The sequence below is a fragment of the Garra rufa genome, unplaced genomic scaffold (genome assembly GCF_049309525.1).
Source record: "Garra rufa unplaced genomic scaffold, GarRuf1.0 hap1_unplaced_097, whole genome shotgun sequence".
NCBI lineage: Eukaryota > Metazoa > Chordata > Actinopteri > Cypriniformes > Cyprinidae > Garra > Garra rufa.
The window spans coordinates 30515-51761 of NW_027394372.1; the positions used below are offsets into that span (position 1 = coordinate 30515).

Genomic DNA, 21247 nt, shown 5'->3' on the forward strand with positions numbered 1-21247 from the left:
TACTGGTGTGCAGTAATGAAAGAAGCACTTCTAGATTCTAGCAGTCACTGTAGCTGTGATATTAAAGACAAACACTAAAGGCTTCATCAAAATATTGCAATTAATAAGATGCCAATTTAATTATTTTTATTTACTATTTATTTATTTATTTATTTAAAAAGGGTTTGAACTGAGGGGAAAAGGGCAGCAAACAAAACCACTGCTACAGAAAACACATCTGAGTTTTTACTTTTTACTCCAAACCTTATAGTTACTGAGATGTGATGAGACTCACTCTAGTTTCTCCAGTTTACAGTGTGGATCCTCCAGTAGAGCAGAAATCAGAGCAGCACCTTTCTGTGTAATAGGACAGCCGGAAAGACTGCAGAGAATAAACAGAAAAACTAAAGATGAGTTATTAGTGCTGGACTCATGTGTCTAATGTAATTGCTGATAAACACAGATGTAATACATATCATAGATATCAATTATTAAACCAGGCACTGAGAGTGACTCAGAGTCAAGTCCCATTTTAATAGACTTCAGACTCAAAATTAAATTAATTCAGATTTGACTCAACAAATAGGACCCAAATATTCCCATAAATATTTGTATTCAGCCCGTTTATTGTGCAGCAGTACATTTACATTTAGTCATTTAGCAGACGTTTTCATCCAAAGCGACTTACAAATGAGGAAAATGAAAGCAATCAGAATCAACAAAAGAGCAATGATATGCAAGTAATATTACAAATCTCACTAATTCCAAAACGTCAGTTTAGAACTAGTAACGAAGGAAAGTTGAGTTGCTTCATTAAAAGCCTATGATTACTGTATTAAAACCTCACTGTATCATGTTTGAGTATTATGAGAGAGAGAGATGGACTGAGCAAGTGATTAACGGACCTGCATCTGATTCATTATTCATATTCACGATCATATGACATTAGTTTAAAAGTTTACTGAAGAAAATATTAACATCCATTCTTCTGTTAAAGGTGATTTTGCTGCTCAGTCCATTTATTCGCTGTGGCAAACTGTTGTTGAAGCTAAACATAACTTCCGCTTAAATTTTCAGTTTAAAAGTCCCAAAGTCACTTTTAACTGTTCACTCATAAAACAGTCTCTTGTCGCCATCTAAAGGCGGAACAATGTAACGTTAACTAAAATCACCATCACGAACACAGGCTTCTTAATACTAAACACTTATCATTAAATACATTATTTAAAATATAGTTTACATTTTTATTTATTGAGTACTAATATTTAATAAACAACAACAACAAAAACAGCTATCAAAAAGTTGCTAGAAAAGAGTAAAGGCAGCTTTCTGATATACAGCATTGAATTGACATAAACATGCTACATAAACTATCTTCTTCTCTGGAACAAATAATAGATAAATGAGACCAAAGACTGCCCCTTAGATTTACTCACAACGAATTACATGTCATGTGTAACCCAGGGCTGCCAACTTTTGAGTTCAGCTTGGAGTGAGTATTCCCACAGTGTCTTTAGGGGGGTCCGGGAGCATGCTCCCCCGTAAGAAAATTTTGTACATTTTACAGTTAAATTCATCTATCTGGTGCACTTTGAGAGTTCACAATTCAGAGCTCCAATACAGTTTCAGTGTGAAAACTAAACAAAGAAAAAAGCTGGTGAATTGACTTGATCTTGAGGTTTAAAGGGGACTTAATCCTCTTATTAGTTGTGATATAGTGTCTCAGTCTAAATTAGAATAAAAAATAATTTGAAAAAAGAATAATAATAATAATAATAATAATAATAATAATAATAATAATTTTATAGTATTATTCCAACGACAGTAATATTGGAAAACAATGAAACAATGAAAACAATTCTGTAAAGTAAATAAAAATGAGTATTTCACTAGTATGTTATTTTCTCTTATTCTACAGTAGGGGAATTACAATACTTTTGTTGTAATTTCTACACTTACAAGCAGGGCCTAAAACTTTTTGCCATATCTGCCATTTTATTCATGATACAAACAAAATCTTTTGGTGATTTGAGAGAATTTACCAGCCATAAATATTTTTTTTTTCTGGCAATGAAACTGTTTTTGCAGTTAAAAAAATAATAATAAATTGAAAATTAGAACTAAACACGGCATTTTAAATCATGATACAAAAAAGGTGCTACACACATGTTCACACGAGCAGTTTTTTTATTAAAATTTGGTCTGACTTCAGCATTGTGAAATTATTTGTTATTTTTTTTAATATATTTATAAAAATGTCATACTGTGTTTTTATCATAAAATAACGTAAAATAACTGCTGCAGTGCTGCAAAACTATTTACTTTTCTTGTTGTGGTAAAAAGTTATGTGCAGTAAAAGAATTCCTAGATTTAGTCATTATAAATAATTGCAACTGCATTTAAAAAAAATGTATATTTTGACACGAAAATTCAAATATTTTTCTGTAGTCTGCTGTTCTGAGAAATTATATTTTTCTCATATTCGAAAATTAATCCTTCATTCATGAGGGATTTATCACTCCTGAAATTCTGCTTCTTGTACCGGGTATACAGCTGTTAGCAGAACGAAAAACATAACTTTTATTCAAATACTAAACGGATTAAACGTAGCCTTGGAGTGCTCAATAGCCCTTCATTGATAATCACTAAAACGTGTCGCTGCAGTTAATCGCAAAAGTCCTTTTATTATCAATGAACCGCTTATTTACAGTGAGAGTCCACAAGTGCAATCTGGCATTTAGAGGTGAGTGAATTCAGAACACAATGGCCAATCACAGGCGTTCTAGATCAATATAAATGTCTGTGATTGGCTACATTGCTCAGCGCTACGAAAACACGTTGTCTTTTGGCGATGTCCAGAGCACAAACACAAATACGCCCTGGAGCTTTTGCCAAATCTGTTTAGCCAATATCTTATTATTATAGTTTTAACTGAGGGTGCTTTTGACTGTGTGAGAAAATGGATGTGTGGTGTGAGAGCGTGTGAAAAGTGTCAATTGCGTGAGTCTCACACTGAATACGTGAGAGGTGGCAGCCCTGTGTAACCATAGACATAATATGAATTACATGTCATGTGTAACCACTACAGAGACATCGGTAAATTCCAGAAAATCTGGCCATGGTGAGAGCGCTCTCGAGGGGATTGATGAGTGCAGAACGCCCCCTGACGATATGGCTCTCACACGTCCGAAAACGATAAAGCACATTTTCAAATAGACGTTATCTTTATTAACAAACTGCATACCAAACAGTAACCATATTTTTCTGGAGAAAAAAAAGTAAAATGTCACATGACTACATGCTTGCATCTATTGTCCCTTGAGTGGCATTGACTAAAAATCTTTCACTTTTTCCCCAGTTTCACCAAAAAACATTTTGTCTAATAACCAGAAGTGGAAAGTAACGAATTACATTTACTCGCGTTACTGTTATTGAGTAGGTTTTTTGTGTACTTCTACTTTTTAAAGTAACTTTAAAATTTTTTAATTTTTACTTAAGTACGTTTTTATTTAAATATTCTTATTAACTACATTTCAAATATCATCCGTTACTAAATAAAAATAAATAAATAAAAAAATAATACAAAAAAAATTAATTAAAAAAAAATGTGTGTGGAGGGAAGGAGGGGATCGCGCACCGGAAACTACTGATTGCTTGGTGAGCGGGAGAACAAACGCAGCGCTAACTCAAGAAAGATGGAGACGGACAGTTTTGCAGAGTTACATCTCTCGGCTGCATGTATGAAGCAAACCGTCGCGCTAATGTCAAGGTAATAAACTTGCGCGTGCCTAATGTATAACACTCGTGTATATCAGAGTCGTACATTCTGCACTATTGATTCACAAACTATGCGCGTTCTCTGGGCTTTGGTCCCTATCGTATTTTTGCCTCAAAACTTTTGCCTAGTTGTCCAAATTATTGTCCTGTGAGTGTTTTATAATGAATGCTCACCCATAGAAGAGGAGTGAGGCTCTGTGTTTATGAGCATCAGGCGCGCACTGACAGTTCAATGATTGTGTCTGTGTCGAACCTTCACATCGATGCGTTTCAACAGATTTAGAATGTATTTGCTGTAGTTTGAATTCGTATGTTAATTTTTTAATGGAAACAGTAGATATTCAGTCAGTCAAGTTCAAAGGGATAGGTTTAGTGGTCTTTTGGCATCTCCCTGTCCTGTTTGGTAAGGCAGGTTCACTTATTTAAGAAAAAGTTCTCTGGAGTTGTAAAGAATGTCTTCAGTAAGGAATTCAGGTGCTTTAAATCTGTATATATAATTTTAAAAAGTTAGAATTTAGCAGAGGTTTTCTTTAAAAGTTATAAGGTATATTTAAAGTTTTATTTTAAAGTTTGTTTGAATTTTAAGTTTTTTTTTTTATATAACATGCAGTAGAAGAATAGTAAGGCAAAACAAATTTTTTGGTTAATAAAAAAGACTTAAAAATAAACACTTTTCTCTTTACTGCGGAAGTAAATAAATAAATAAATAAATAAGACAATAATAAATAAGAGGACATGTCTGGCATAGGGGGGCCTTGCAAAATTGAACGGAGAAGGAGGGGGGCCCCGCAGTAAAAAAAGGTTGGGAGCCCCTGCTCTACTGAATTCACAGTTTATGCAACATTCAGTGGTTGTGATGTTTAAAGTTTTATGGGATTATTTGCCTAAAAATTTCCCTAAATGTTTTATATGGTTATTTTTTTATTGTATCTTATTAATTTGTTTTTATTGCACTTTAATTTGTAAAGTTGTTTCCTCAAATAAAAACAACCAGGTTGAGAATATCCCCTTGTTTTTTTGTTTTGTTTGAATCCCCCACCCAGCAAAAAATAAATAAATAATAAAAATAATTTTTGGACAGTACTTTTACTTGTACTTAAGTAAAATTTCATTGAAGTAACAATACTTTTACTTGAGTAGCATATTTTATTACTCTTTCCACCTCTGCTAATAACTTATGAATTATTAGATTGAATTTAAGTGTTTTTTTTTTTTCAAGAAATCTGAATGTAACTTTTAAGTGATTGGTAATGATCCCAATTCCAATATTTATAATATCAGAGAGTCACAACCCTGTTCCTAAAGGCATATTGACTTTATTATATTATATTATTTTATTTATTTATTATTTATTTATTTATATTTATTTATTCTTGACTTTTTTTTTTGCACAGATTAGACAAATCTCTCTAATCAAACACTTGATTCAACTCATCAGGTCATTAGTAGAGCGCTTTATGATGATAGCTGAGTGTCAAATAAGAAAGACCTTAAAATACACAGTAACACAGAGAAACACAAACCTATACCGTATAAAACAATGTCAATAAAACAAAGACACTGTAAAATACTCACTCAGCCTTTCTAGATGCTTTGATCACTGGCAGCAGCCTCAGGAGACATTCTTCTGATCGATCATATTTACTCAGTTTAAACTCATCCAGCTCTTCTTCTGAGTTCAACAACACAAACACCAGAGCCGACCACTGAGCAGCAGACAGAGAGACTCCAGAGAGACAATTGGCTCCTAAGACATCTTGTCTATCTTTTCTGCTGAGGTATGTCTGGACTTCCTGCTCTAGTGAGCGATCATTCAGTTCATTCAGACAGTGGAACAGATTGATGGATTTCTCTGGAGAGGGATTCTCTCTGATCTTCTGTTTAATGTATTCAGCTGTTTCCTGATTGATATCAGAGCTGCTTACTGTCTTTCTCAGGAGGCCTTGTAAGAGAGTCTGATTAGACTCTAGTGAGAGACCTAGAAGGAACCGGAGGAAAAGGTCCCAGTGTCCGTTCTCACTCTGTAAGGCCTTGTCCACTTCTCTCTTCAGTAAACTGGTCATTGGTGACCTGAACTCATTCCTCAGTCCTGTGTTTTGTTCAGAAAAGGACAGCAGCTTGAATAAAGCAGCAAGAAACTCCTGAATACTCAGATGAACAAAGCTGTACACCTTCCCCAGCTGCAGTCCAAACTCCTCTCTGAAGATCTGGGTACAAACTCCTGAGTACACTGACACTTCTCTGACATCAATGCCGCTCTCTTTCAGGTCCTCCTCATAGAAGATCAGGTTCCCTTTTTCCAGCTGTTCAAAAGCCAGTTTTCCTAGAGACAGAATAGTCTTTCTAGCCTGATCAGGATTGATTTCATATTTCCCATCATACTTCTGTGTCTTCAGTTTGGTCTGAAAGATCAGGAAGTGTGTGAACATTTGTGTGAGAGTCTTGGGAATCTCTGCTCTCTCTGCTTTACCCATCATCCTCTCTAGAACAGCAGCTGAAATCCAGCAGAAGACTGGTATGTGACACATGATGAACAGACTTCTTGATGATCGGATGTGTGTGACGACTCTATCAGCCAGACTCTGATCATTTATTCTCTTCCTGAAATATTCCTCCTTCTGAGGGTCGTTGAATCCTCGTACCTCTGTGACCTGGTGGACACACTCAGGAGGGATCTGATTGGCTGCTGCTGGTCGAGAGGTGATCCAGAGGAGAGCAGAAGGAAGTAGATTCCCCTTGATGAGGTTGGTCAGCAGCACATCCACTGAGGCTGATTCTGTTACATCAGACAAGCTCCGATTGTTTTGGAAATCTAGACGTAGTCGACACTCATCCAGACCATCAAATATGAACATGACTTTGTAGTCTTCATAATCTGACGACTTAAATTCTTTGGTTTCTGTGTGAAGGTGGTTTAGAAGATCCACAAGACTGAGATTTTTCTGTATCAAATTCAGCTCCCTGAAAGGAAGTGGAAATATGAAATGAACATCCTGATTGGTTTTTCCTTCAGCCCAGTCCAGAATGAACTTCTGCACAGAGACTGTTTTTCCAATTCCAGCGACTCCTTTAGTCAGCACAGTCCTGATGGGTTTGTCTTGTCCAGGTGAGGGTTTAAAGATGTCATTGCAGTTGATTGGTGTTTCCTGTGTCTCTGGTCTCCTGGACACTGTCTCAATCTGTCTCACCTCATGTTCATTATTGACCTCTCCACTGCCTCCCTCTGTGATGTAGAGCTCTGTGTAGATCTCATTCAGACGTGTTGAGTCTCCATGATTGGACATTCCTTCACTGATTCTCTGATATTTGTCCTGGAGTCTGGATTTGAGTTTTTGTTGATACACAGGCATCAGTTCTGAGCAAAGGAAATAACTGTTGTTATCGGCAGAGCAATATTTTAGAAATGTATTTTTAGGTTTGATATGTTAGATGTGTCGTGACATTCAGGAACATTAGTGACTGAAGACAGAAGGTTGATCATAAAAACACAGGCTATAATCTGCTGATCCAGAGCTCTTACTGGTCTGTAGTGTGTTAGCGAGGTCTGTCTGGTTCATCTTCCTCAGGATGAGCAGTGTGATCTTCAGAAGCCCCTCTCTGACTCTGTTATGACCCTCATCATCATAATGGTCTCTTTCAGAGCATTCTGGGTAATCTGGACTCAGTAGTCTCTTAAAACTCTTTAACTCAGAGACGATTCTGTGCTCAATCTCCTGAAATCATAGTAAATATTCAAACAATAAACATCTATTCAGTCACAGAGAAGGTGAACCAAAGGATCAATACACAAGAGTTAGAGCATGAATACTAATAAACATCACTGAATTATATCACATCTGATAATAACTTCCACTGTATGCTCAAACATCAGCGTCTACAGATACTGAGGTTAAAAGAGGGAGTTTCACTGGATTGTCTGTTTGCTAGATTGATGTTCATCTTTGTGCAGCAGTCAGGTTACATATGGATTCATCTTCTCTACTTTAGTAACCTAATATCTTACGTGTGTTAGAAAGTAAATATGACTATTAAAGAGAAAATTTCACAGATTTCTCAGTTTCTTAATACTTTTTTTTGGGTAGGGAAGTAAATGTGACTATTCCAGAGACGATTTTACAGATAATTTTTAAATAATTTTATCCAGAGGATTATTGTTTTGGGATGGACACACACAAAACCAACCTTGAAAATGGAGTCTAAGTTCTTCTTTGCTGTTTGTGATTCTGGTCCTTTATGTTTTTGACTGTAGTTAAACAAATATTGAACATTTTTGTAAATATACTAATGTATTTAATGCACATCAGTAAATGAATGAATATCATATATTTCTTATACTGTAAATTAAACAACACCTCAGATCAGCAGATGAGTCTCCCAAACTGAAATCAGCTGGTTGACCCATTGACTGGTCACTCTTCATGGACACACAGCTGGGTTCAGGAGATTGATTCTGCCACAGACTGAAATATAACAGCAATACAAACTGTTTCTGAAAATCTCACACTGCTCTGACAGAAACACATTTACTGTTTCAAACTCCCATTAATGTTGATATTTCACTTGAGTAGTCTGTTGTGACGTGAGAGATAAAAGATTAAAGTATTATTTTCATATAAATAAAATGAATCTGCCCCATGTGCTTTTTTCATTCATGCATTATAGAAATGTTTGAAAGATCCATCAGTTGTTTTTTCCTCACAGACACATCGATGTGTTCAAGTAAATCTGACTCACCTCCTGAATCTGACTGAACATGAAAATGCTATTGTAGTATACATTTATTGTTTCTGAGCATTAAAAATGCGAAACATTTTAAGTTCTCTCACCTCTTGACTGTCTTTTTCTTTGTTTCATGTTCTTCAGAGAGATTCATTCTGGAGGCCATGGTTTCATCTAAAAGCAGATCCAGATGTTGATCCACAGAGTGAGTTATGAATCATCTCAGCAATTAATTTCCTCAAATCCAGCTCTGTCTCAACAGTCAGTTCACAGTAATGACCTGCACTCATGAAAAACTATTTCATACTGACATTATCTACACAGAATCAAATTATTCATAAACAGCACAACAAAATCAGACAAGCACTGTGTTAAACTGAAAGTAAACTGCAATCAGACGATTTACAGACTCTGTGTTTTCTCTTCTAATGTCATTTAAACTACTTTAAAATTATATAAAACTGCTTAATGTTGTACTTTAAACCAGTTAGAATCGAATCAAAGATGATTGTGAAATTGTGTTACTCACTGTGTTTTTCTCTCTTAACGTAGTTTACTTCCTCATTTGACAAAACAGATCCTGCTGTAATAGTTTCACTTTCATGTGTCACCTGACAAGGAGGAGTTTTAATGAATTGTCCAGTAGATGGCTGCAGAGAGCAACACATGCTACTCATACAGATTCAAGCAGAGGAAATCAAGATTAATTGAAATAACAACAATCAAAACAATTACTACTGTTGCTTGTATCCTGAAATGCCATGCTTTGGCAATAAACTGATTATCATAAAAAAAAAATGTGTATATATATATATATATATATATATATATATATATATACATACAATATTCTTATTATTGTCCTAAACTGATAGTGAGTTTTCATTCATTTAATTCAAATTACAAAGCATATTTCATCAAAACAGTGCTAAAAACAGTTTTCATAATAGTTAATATAACCAACCAATACTTTAAAATATCTGAAGAAAGCAGTTGTAGCTCCTTTTATTGGTTTTACCCAAATCACAAACATTTATGCACCATTTGTCCAAACACAACAAACAAAACTCTGTCATTTGTCACACTGTGGTATATTTTGGATTGGCCCTAAACTAACTCTTATTAAACACACAACACAGGGATGCAGGTTTCCTAATCATTTACACATTTATCACAATTGCTTTAAAATAATGTTAAAAGTTTAACATAGTTTTAAAAGCTTAAAGATAGATATATGATTAGCATGTTAGCTGATTACTAGCATGTTGCTACCATGTTATAAACATTATTTGCAAATTACCACCATGTTGCTAGCATGTTTACAGCATGACAAACATGTTAGCATCTTGTTAGCAGGTTTCTAGCATGTTACTGGCATGTTTCTACCATTATTAGTAAGTTACTAGCATGTTGCTAGCATGATTAGCAAGTTACTAACATGTTGTTAGCCCGTTTCTAGTGTGATACTTAGGGTGACCATATTTTAGTTTTCTAAAAAAGAGGACCTAGGACGAGGGGTGGGGTCCTAGTTTTGGTATCAAAATATGTCATTTCCATACCAAAACTACATATTTTACAGTCACTGTTATAGAGAATGATTATAAACACAGCTAAAAAGCTTCCTACACTCTTAAAAAATGAGGTGCTTCACAATGGCAGAGAAGAACCTTTTTTGTTAAATTGGTTCCATAAATTTATTTGTGAATTTTTTTGGGCGAAAGAAGGTTCTTCAGATTATAAAAAGGTAAGATTATAAAAAGGTTTTCCGTGGAAAAAATGCGGATTTGGCAACCCTACATCCAACACGAACTGCATCCAAAGCGATTTAAATACTCCATGATGCGCGAAAATTATATTCAATATTAGAATGTTTGCGGGAGACAACAGTCCCGCGCAAGGCCTTAATACAAAAACGGAGACAATGAATGGCGACTGTAGAAAGCAAAAGCCAAACCCCGGACATTTTGGGCAATTTAGGAATCCCGGCCGGACGCATTTTTTTAAGTCCAAAAAGAGGACATGTCCGGGGAAAAGAGGACGTATGAGGTGTTTCTCAATGTCAAGGATACGTCCTTGGCAGGACTGGTCCTTCCAAGTCACTTCCTTCAGAGGCTAGGCGAGGCTCCTCTTAAGCATTCGGAGAACACATAAATGGAACAGGCTAGCAAGTGCACGTTATTGCGTCATTACCTCAGTGAAAGGTCCGCTCTTATCATTTATTTAAAAATAATTACATCCATTACGTCAAATTGACCCTGCACTGTTTAAACACACTTGACAGTCAAAAAATCAATATGATTAAAAAGGAGTTTATTGATTTAAAAACGATTATATTGCCTGAGTGAACAGAACTGCGTCCATAGCAACGCTCTGTTTTTCATGGCAACCGTGTGCCGTATACTTCGCGGTTGTCTGTTATCAAGAAATAACAGACCGGAATTCAACCAAGCCATTGTAATAATATTTGATATTGAAAAATATTTATAATTTAACAACTATTTGTTAAAGACTTGTCCTATCTCACAAACAAGTTTATTTTTTAATTTCCCCAACTACACTATTTTTACCCTATTGAGCAAAATGATCCCTTCATTCCCTTCATGACTCCGCTAACGTCCGACATTTGTATTTTTGAACAAGATAGCAAAGCTGCGCGCATAGGATTGTGGGTGATTGAAGAGCGCGAAGGCTACACTTATGCATCCTTTCCTGTGTATGGGATATTTTTCGAACGAAGGACGCAGTCCTTGGTTGAAACTCCGAGGATCCTCGACATTGGAACAGTCCTTCGACGGATGTCGATGACGTAGCATCCTCGAAATTCTGGCTTCTGAGGATCCTTCCTTGACATTGAGAAACGCCTATGGTCACCCTAGTGATACTAGCATTCTGCATGTTACTAGCATGTTAGCATTATTAGTAAATTACTAGCATGTTGTAGGTATGATTAGCAAGTTACTAGCATTATTGACACGTTACTAACATGTTAGCAAATTTCTAGCATGATTAGCATGTTACTAGCATTCAGCATGTTACTAGCATATTGTTAGCATCATTTGTAAGTTACTAGCATGTTGTATTCTTCTAGCATGATTAGTAGGTTACTAGTAGCAAAGAACTTATACTGACAAGAAGTGAAAGTCAATAGAACGTTCCATTGCAACAGCGCCGCCCAGTAGCAGCCCTACGCTTCCGCCATTTTGGTGTGAAAGCCACTCGGCAGTCCACTACGTCCATGCTGTCGCTATGGCAAATATCAGCTGCTTTGTTTAAAAAAAAAGTACTTTAAAGCTAAAATACACAACCTGAATCATGACAACATTTTTAAATATTTTTTTTTACTCCTTTCCGTTTATTTCTTAAGAATTTTTGTATTAAATTAGGCTACTTCTGTTAATTATTAAACCATAACTCGTTTGTTATTAAAAGGATTTTTGTATGTTTTGTACGTACCCTAACCTTTGTTATTAATGCAATTAAAAAATATGACAACACAAAATAACGTATATTATCAAAAACAGACTTTGTCTTGCATTTATTTTTCGCAAAATCTTTGCTCTAGCATTATAAACGCTGAACTAATACCAACATATATATTTAAATTAAGGACATGCGTCAGAAAATTGGGAATGTTAGACAATAAATATACGGCAGGAATATAACAGCTTAACAGTAAACTGTTTTTGCAGTATTATTAATGTCCGTTAAAGCATGACTAAAAACTCCAAAATTATTTAAGCAATACATCATGTTCTGTAAGATCATCGATATTTGTAGTGTGATCCATGGGTTTAACACGTACAATATAATGTATAAATACAATATATATTTCAGACCTATAATAGTAAATAATAATAGTAATAGTAAATGCATTAAGTTGCATAAAATAAAAATACAGCAGGCTGCCTCAAATGTAATGGTTGGATTCCACAACTGATAACATAAAACATATATAATAATACAATACAACTTTTACTGTAGTAGTCATAACATTTACTGGTGACTTAATTTGAGAAATTGTCTATTGCACTTCTGAATTGGCTGTGAAAATTTTGGGTGCGTAAGATATGATGAATTCTGATCCGTAAAATAAACCTAACAGTGTAGAGTGACTTTTTGCACTTTTTAAGGTCACACGCTACCTCCCTGCAGTCATTGTGTTCTTTTATTCCCACTTTGACTTCTATTTCGTTGTCATTCTGTCTGCTTCTGTGCTCTTGTCCAGTTGGAATTTTCACTCCAGAATGGCGGCCGCGCTACCGAAGCGACACCTAGTGGCTGTTACCAAAACAGCAACAGAGTTTCGCCTCTTGGTATTCTATACTCTTTGCTAGTAGTGTTGTTTTTGGCGGCCGGTTTTAATTTTAGTTTTAGTCTAGTCTTTGTGTGAAGCTGTCATTTTAGTTTTTATTAGTTTTAGTCACTTTCATACTCTTTTTAGTTTAGTCAAGTTTTAGTCAACTAAAAGTCTGAGCATTTTAGTCTTATTTTAGTCAGAATTACCCATGACTATTTTCGTCTAGTTTTAGTCGACGAAAACTGATTACATTAAGTCTATTATTTTAGTCTCTTTTTAGTAATGCAACTTTATTTAACCCATTCAATATAGTATAAACTACCTAGTAGTATAGAATGGTAGAATACATCCATTCCAGACGGAAGATGCTCTAATTTGAATTTACAACAAAATCAAATAAAAAGCCCCTTGCACTGGTTTCAAGTGTCATTCACTTTTTAAGAATAAATCATAACAAATAAATACATGTGTAGTTTTGTGCATGTTCATTTTGCTTCACAAGCACTTCTATTATTAGTCAGCTTAACAATATTCTTAATTTACTTCATTTCTTTAATTTTACATCATTTATGCCAACACGAATCATGCTTATATTTTTATAAGTTTATTTACAGATTAATTAATTTATACCTTGTGTAAGTAAAATATTTCTTATGTTTTTCGTAGCACAAATGTATCTATTTTATGCAACTGTCCAAAAATCGCTTGGGCATTGGAGGCATCTGGGACGCAAAATAAACTTTTTCCACCTTTGACCACAAGATGTCATTAGTGTACAACATGTTGAAAAGCTTTGAATAATGAACCTTTTTACGATAGAGAACGCTTCGAAGAAATGTCCTTCTTTTTCTCCCAAAGACGAATCCCAGCTGACCGGCCATCGGTCCGTTTATCTGTGTCAGACTTAACTTTGTTTGTAGTCGTCTTCTAGATAATTTTTATTTTTATTTTATTTTTTATTTTTTTATGCTTTACACAACTCATACAAACAAACACAACAGAAATTATAAAGTCAGGGAAACTTAACAAAAATATAAATAAATACAATAAAAATAAATAAAGTTACAATTGAAGAGATGCATGGCCTTTATATTACTCAAAGATTTTGAAGACAGAAAACAAACGGACAGTTTTGATTGCTTTTCTATTAGTACTATGAAGAATAGTATAGAAATAGTTTTCCAGTTCTTTATAAAACACTGTAAAACAAGTTTTTTTGTTGGTAAATTTGCATTTATGAATGTGAAACTTAATTAGTAATATAAATAGATGAATAACGAATGCTTCATTATTCATATTATCAGTATCAAAATATCCAAAAACAACATTTTCAAAATGCAAATTAAAATTAGACAGTATCTTTTTTTTGATAAACACAGAGGTATCATACCATAACTTTTTAACATGACTACAGTGCCAAAAGATGTGGGATACAGTTTCCAAATATAAAGAGCAAAAAGAGCAATTGACATCAATATCCCTCTTAAATTTGCTGAGAAAATGTTTAATAGGGATAGAATTTGTGGATTATAGCTTAAAAAAAAAATTGTCTTATCTTGTTTGGAACAAAAACTTGTGAGGTAATAACAAAACACCTCCCCATCTAGGGTTTCTAACAAATTTAGTCCAATATGCAATAGAGCAAGGCTGGGTAGCGACCTCCTTTAAAAAAAGAGAACGAATTGCCTTGTTATTTTTCATATGCGAAAACGAATTTTAAGACAGAAAGTTTTACTGGCAGTTTCTCAATCATATAATCACACATTAGTAAAAAAAGAAAGACCCCCAAGTTGGTCAAAAATAAAATTAGGAATAAAGTTCCATAAAGAGGGTTTATTTAAACAAAATTTCAACCAATTAATTTTGAAAGTATTATTTAAAGTAGTTAAAATCCAGAAAGTCAAGTCCACCGTTTTTAAGAGAATTTACAATAACAGATTTACGAATATAGTGTACACGATTCTTCCATAAAAAGTTAACTAAGGTCTGATCAACAGTTTTAACAGTTTTACTGTCTAAATGTATAGTCGAAGCAATGTAGGTTAGTCTAGAGATTCCTTCTATTTTTGACAAGTCCCTTAATAACCAAAGATTAAGTTTACGTTTTATCTTTTCAAAGGCAGGGTTAAAATTCAGAGAAACTCTATCTTGTTCACTTTTTGAAATAATAACACCTAAGTAATTAACTGCTTCTTTAACGGGAATACCATCTACAGACAAAAGAGAGGAATTCTTTAAGGCTAAAATTTCACATTTTTTAATATTAAGGCACAAATCTGAAGCATTAGAAAACAACTGAATAGTTTTAATTGCCTGATGAACCTGGTTAGAATTTTTTAAAAATAAGGCAGTGTCATCAGCTAGCTGACTAATTAAAATACTTTTACCAGCAATATTAATTCCTTCTACCTTACTGTCCTTAATAAAATGACAGAAGGCTTGAGCTGTAATAAGAAAGAGGTATACGGAAGCTTATGGACAGCCTTGCCGAATACCTCTTTCTATAAAAAACTCCGTGTTTCCCCTGCATACAACGTTTTCATTGCATTATAAAAATATGGCCCAAAACCAAGACGCTCTAAACAAAAAGAAATAAAAGTATGCTCAATAGTGTCAAAAGCTTTAAAGAAGTCCAAAAACAGAATTAAGCTATCATCCTTGATAAGTTCAGAGTAATCAATCAGGTCAAAAACAAGTCTAATATTATTAAAAATATGACGATTTTTCATGAAACCTGATTGATTTTCATCTACAATGGAGTTCATAACTAACTTAAAACGCAAACATTTTTTAATCATTATTAAGAAGGCTGATAGGTCTCCAGTTGTCTAAAAGAAGAGTGTCTTTTTTAGGCTTAGGTATTAAACAAATAACACCTTTCTTCATACTAACAGTAGGCTCAGAGGAATTTAAACTCTCATATGTACACTTGCAGGAGGAAAGGGGATAAAAGCTCAGAATACAATTTATAAAATTCAGCCGTTATCCCATCACTACCAGGCGATTTGTTATTTTTTAAATGTAAAATTGCTTCCTCAACCTCATCAATAGTAATTGGTAAGTCACACAAATGTTTTTCTTCCTGACTAAGAGAATTAACATTAACTCAAGAGTCCTAGCGCTTAAAAGGGCTCCTAAGGCGAGATCTGCTAAGAGCAGGGAAGAAGACTTTTAGTGGCTTAGGAGTTCCCCTAAGAGGCATTGATTGTTTGGGATATTGTATACCTTTATGTTCGTTCACCAACTGGGCCAGCAACAAACCTTGCTCCTCAGTCCAGTTCGGCTTGCAATTCCTTTTTTTCTCCATTTTCTATGTTTGTAGGATATTTGTTAACAAGCCTTTTTTCTCCATTTTCTGTGTTTGTAGGATATTTGTTAACAAGCCTTCGTAAAAACTGGTAAAAGGTAAATAGACCAGCCAGCAATCACAGACATTGATAAAAGCTGAGCCGTGTTACCCTCGTTAAGACCACGCTGAGTGTTAACGTTGCAATTTCTACTTCATTAAGGACCGCCCCTTGAGATAGGCCATCTTGTTTTCAATGGGGTCCATATGGGAGTGAAAGTACAAAATATGCCAGCTAGGATATTAACATGAGCAAATAAGACACAAATCATTAATTGAACAGGGTGTGATGAGCTTAAGTTTTCACATGTTTTAGATTCTAATGTTAGGCTATAACCCCTACAGCTTACATTTTCCAGATATTTTCTTGAATGTGAAATATTATTTACAATTACAGTCTGCAAAGGATTATAATGTATAATTATGCTTATTGATTCGAAGGTACATCCTTTGCTCATTATCACCAAAAGTTCATTTTCATCAAACTTGTAGGATCAACCAATCACGGCTTTTGAAATGATGACTCATACCTAGCAACGGGGTCAACCACACCTCCTCACTAAGATAGGATTTTCCATCCGTTCCTTGCTCAGAGTTCACTGAAAATGTTCTGGAACCACTTCTAAGCTAAAACTCCTGGCAAGGAATTTTTAGGTTAAGTTAGGAGCTCTCTGAGAGGATTCTCAGAATCTTTAGGGATACGGGCCCTGTTCTCCATATTCAAGCCACCTTTGCCTTGACCTAATAAAAGCGCCTTCTGCTTTTATTTTATACAAGTCATCCAACTTAATTTGCAAATCAACTAAACAAGCGCCCTGACTATCGGACAGATTTTCAGGCAAGATCCTAGTAATAGAGGAAATTTCACTAACAATATTAGCTTCTTCATACCGTTTTAATTTAGCCAAGTTAGCAATAATTTTCTTAGGTGCTTCCCAATTTCATATTTTATCAATTCCCAATTTAAACGGAATGAATTTTCTCGTTTTGCTTTGTTCCAATAAAAAAACAAGTCGTTCCACCTCAGATTGAACCTCATTATGTTTAAGTAGCGAAGTATTAATTTTCCAATAAGAGGAGCCCTTGTTAAATCTAGCCTCAGGAGAAAACATAATTTTAATAGAAATAGCCTTATGATCTGTTAATGATGTTGTAGAGATATCAACATGAATATTATCTTTGTCAAAATTTCTAGAGACTAACCAAAAATCAATTCGTGAAAGTCTAGATGAATTTTTATTGCTCCACGTGTATGCTCTATCATTTATATTTTTAACTCTCCATATATCAATAAGCTCTAACCTTTACATCTTTTAAAGCGGAGTTTAAGTTAGTTAGGCGACCAGGTGGCCACCTATCGAGGGCTTCATTCAGGACAGTATTAAAGTCACCGCCAATTACTAAGTAAGCATTTGGAAATTTTGACTGCCAGTAAGTAAGCTTATCTTCCAAAACAAACAAAAGCTGATCATTATCAGATTTAGAGTTATACCTATAATAATTAACAACAATACAATTCACATTATAACACTTTAGAATTAACAAAATAAAGTGCCCGCAGTCATCACAATATGTGTGTAACACATCACCTGCAAAATTATTTTTTAAACGGGAAACCCCCGCTGAGTGCTCCGAACCATGTGAGAACCATATGTCACTACCCCACTGCGACTTCCAGAAATGAACATCATTATCATTAGAATGAGATTCTTGTAAAACAAAGTCAGAACCAAACTGTCTAGAAAACAAAAATAAGGCCTTGCGTTTAACAACATCTCTTAAAACCCTGACATTTAAGGACACAACAGAAAAAGACATAAAGAACACTAGAACAATTAACCTGCTTTAAGAAAGCTCTATGAACTCGAATTTTGGAAATAGGTCACAAAAACAAAAATGCTGGAAAGAAGCAGCACCATATCAAATATCAAAAATTGCAAAAAGAACTTTAACTAAAAATATAAAATTAGAGGCAATCTCTAGAGTCTGTACAACACACCCATATTATTGTCTGAAAAGTGCACTTGACTAAACAGTCAGAACTGACCACATCTGTTCATAAGATGAAGGCACTTTACGAAGGTAGGATGATTTCACCCTGTCCTTGAATGAAAGCTCTGCCTCTGACGAAGAATGCCGTCTTCCCCTCCGCACGTGCTCTTTGGACCTCTGGCCACAGCCTCCTCCTCCTTTCACGATCTCCAGCTGAAAAATCCTGCATGAAACGCAGACCGTTATCTTTCAAATAGGAAGAATTCTTCGCGGCCTCCCAAACAGCATCTCTGTAAGAGCGAACGGAAAACTGCATAATGGTCACCCTGGGACGCTCCGTGCCACCTTGTTGTATCTTCCTGAGACCTTTCCTACGTCGATAACATCTGCAAGTTTTTCCTTTGCATCAGAAAAAAGAGCTTTTTGGCAGATTTTGACCACCTCAAGCCGAATGTCTTCATGCGCAGATTCAGGAATCCCAGCTAACCTCAAATTACGTCTTCTCGCATATGTTTCCATATCATCCATCCTCCGCTGCATCTGAGCCACAGGCCGCTCAACATCATTCATACGCCACTCAAGACGAGAAACCTTCTCAACAACTGCTTTCAGTTCAGCTGATATGTTCGAAATCTTTTTTTCTATTCCATCAGAACGGCTGTTGATCAACTGTGTAATGCCTACCAGCTGCGATGAGATATCAACTCGAGTATCGTCACTTGCTCTTTTCTTTATGACTGGCGATTTACTCGGGAATTCCTCTTCGGCTAAACTAAACATATCTTCCTCACTCGTGCGAGAAACTACGTAATCATGGCCACTGGCGGCAGGTGGGCACGCGCCAGTACTAACACTAACCACCTTAGCATCTGCCGAAGAGCCGCTCAAATGACCACGTTTGCGTTCAATGGAACCGCAGTACAGGGGAAAAAAGGTCAAAGAGGTAGCAAAGTAACACAAGCGGCAAACAACTAATTAAAAGTCCCTTTTGCACTGTCTCGTACAAACACGTCTGATTAGGCAGCCATCTTAGACTCCCTCCGTCTTCTAGATAAATACGCGAGTGGGGCTTGAGAAAGTGACGTTTCCTGCGGTTTAGGCTAGAAGGGATGCAGCTCTGGCTACTGGGCATGTGCACATCAATCTAACGTTAGGTTGTAACATTTCGTTTCGTCTCGTTTCGTCAACAAAAACGAAGAGACATTTTAGCATAGTTTTTATTTTGTAAACCACATTTAGTCTCGTTTTTAGTCGTCAACGATATTGCATTAAACATTTAATTATAGTCATTGTCACATGACCAGCATTTTCGTTTCGTCTTGTCTAGTTTTCGTCACGTGATAAAGGTTCGTTGACGACGATATTTAGTCATAATTTTCGTTGACAAAAGCTACACTAGTTACTAGCATGATTTTATCACAATATTAACAGCTTAATTCGATCACCGGTGATCAACGCAAGATGCATGCCGGTTAGAAAAGTGTCCGAGTTACGTCCGACTTGCTCTGACATCGTGCTGACGTGTGCCAAAAAACTCTCGCGATGGCGAGGCGGCTGTGTCGGACTGATCAGTCGAGCGCAGTAGCTTTTCACCGACTGCGCTGAGCAAAAGCACGATGGGAAACGACTGGCTGACGACACATCTTAATGCTGATTGGTTCAAACAACTGCAATGTTGCGTTCTTTTCTAAAATGTTTTATTTTTTAATCTATTATCATTTGGTTATGTGTTTAAATTCTGCATGAATATTCCCAAACACTATGACAATATCGATATCTGTGTGTGATTTGTGATTGTTGTCATATTACTATAAAAATATAAAATACACGTTTGTACTAAAATGGATGATAAATACACCTTTCGTATGGAATTAAAAAGCAGGCACTTTGAGTGTTTTGTTCATCGTATTTATTTTCATATAAAAGCAATAGAACTTAAATTATATCATGTTTATCAGCAACACAGCAGGTGATTGTGAATAACGCGATATCCGCCTTTGATCTCGTAGGTATCTGTTCCGCTTCCAAAGCTCAGAACTGTCCGTCTTGACTGCCCTTATTTCACTCCTCCCCTGACTGCAGCCGCCGACTCTCGCCTACATTTCAGGCGAGGCTAGGCGCATCTCAAACTAGCCAAATTTTAGACGTTGATGGGTCGCTGACAAACGGTAAACGAATATTTTTAATCATTTGTTAGAAGTAGATGTAGATTTTAATGTCTGTTTTTATTATTGTTATAGTTTTCGTTTTAACATTTATCTTTATCTTATTAATTTCGATCTGCCTCTGGAGAGCTTGTTTAGGCTGTGGTGAAGACCTAGCCCTACATCTGAAGGTAAAATATGCTTTTTTTAATCAGTCACTTCTGCTCATCAACGCTGCATTTAATTAAATAAAAAATACAGAAGAAAAATGTTATATTGTGACGTATTATTGCAATATAAAATACAGGTTTTCCTGTGATGCAAAGCTGAATTTTCATCAATATTACACCAGTCTTCAGTGTCACATGATCCTTTAGAAATCATTCTAACATGCTGATTTATTATCAATGTTGGATACAGTTGTGCTGCTTTTTTTTTTTTTTTTTTTGTAAACATTTTTTCAGGATTTTTTTAATGAATAAAAGTTAAAAAGAACAGTATTTATACAGAATATAATTTTCAATATACACTACTGTTCAAAAGTTTGGGGTCAGTATTTATTTGGTTTCTTTATTTTGTCTTTTAAATAAATGAATGCTTTTGTTCAGCCAGGATGTTGTTGTGAATTTCTCTCAGAGACCAGGAGACGTTTGGATCTTTTGAAGCAGAAGTTTCTCTTTATTGAGATCCTAGCTGTTCGTTGCTGCAGTTCTTCAAAATTCGTCTGACTAATGTCAGATACATTACAGTTGATATACCTTTCCAAGGGGGAGGGATACATAGAGGTGGAGTCAATCTAAACAAAGCATGCAAATGCAGTACAGGAATCAGCCCGTTACCGGAGTCTCAGCCCTGATCTCATTATCATAACAGTGTCATTCAAAGGCATATGTGCTAATCCAATCAGTCTGACAGTATTGCCCATACCTTCACATTATCATAGAGACAAAGGCATAGCTGTACTTTGAGCTTAGAATTCACACTTAACTTGGG

General features: G+C 35.4%; 1 protein-coding gene across 1 annotated transcript; it reads right to left on the reverse strand.

The window, feature by feature from the left end:
* Positions 1–270: 270 nt before the first annotated feature.
* LOC141316560 (NLR family CARD domain-containing protein 3-like) lies at positions 271–18890 on the reverse strand. The gene is made up of 7 exons (XM_073832783.1): positions 18436–18890; positions 18166–18333; positions 8109–8216; positions 7939–7999; positions 7277–7469; positions 5332–7111; positions 271–361 (listed from the first exon to the last, which is right to left on the reverse strand). The coding sequence occupies exons 1-7, from the start codon at positions 18888–18890 to the stop codon at positions 271–273; spliced, it is 2856 nt and encodes a 951-aa protein (XP_073688884.1).
* Positions 18891–21247: the final 2357 nt, after the last annotated feature.

Bases quoted from the DNA above. Each gene is read 5' to 3' on its own strand.
- LOC141316560 (XM_073832783.1), bottom strand. From the start codon at position 18,890: ATGTTTAGTTTAGCCGAAGAGGAATTCCCGAGTAAATCGCCAGTCATA. The intron at 18,334-18,435 runs GTGACCATTATG...CGTTTCATGCAG, and splicing joins GTGGCACGGAGCGTCCCAGG to GATTTTTCAGCTGGAGATCG. The intron at 7,470-7,938 runs GTTGGTTTTGTG...CTATGATTTCAG, and splicing joins ACTTAGACTCCATTTTCAAG to GAGATTGAGCACAGAATCGT.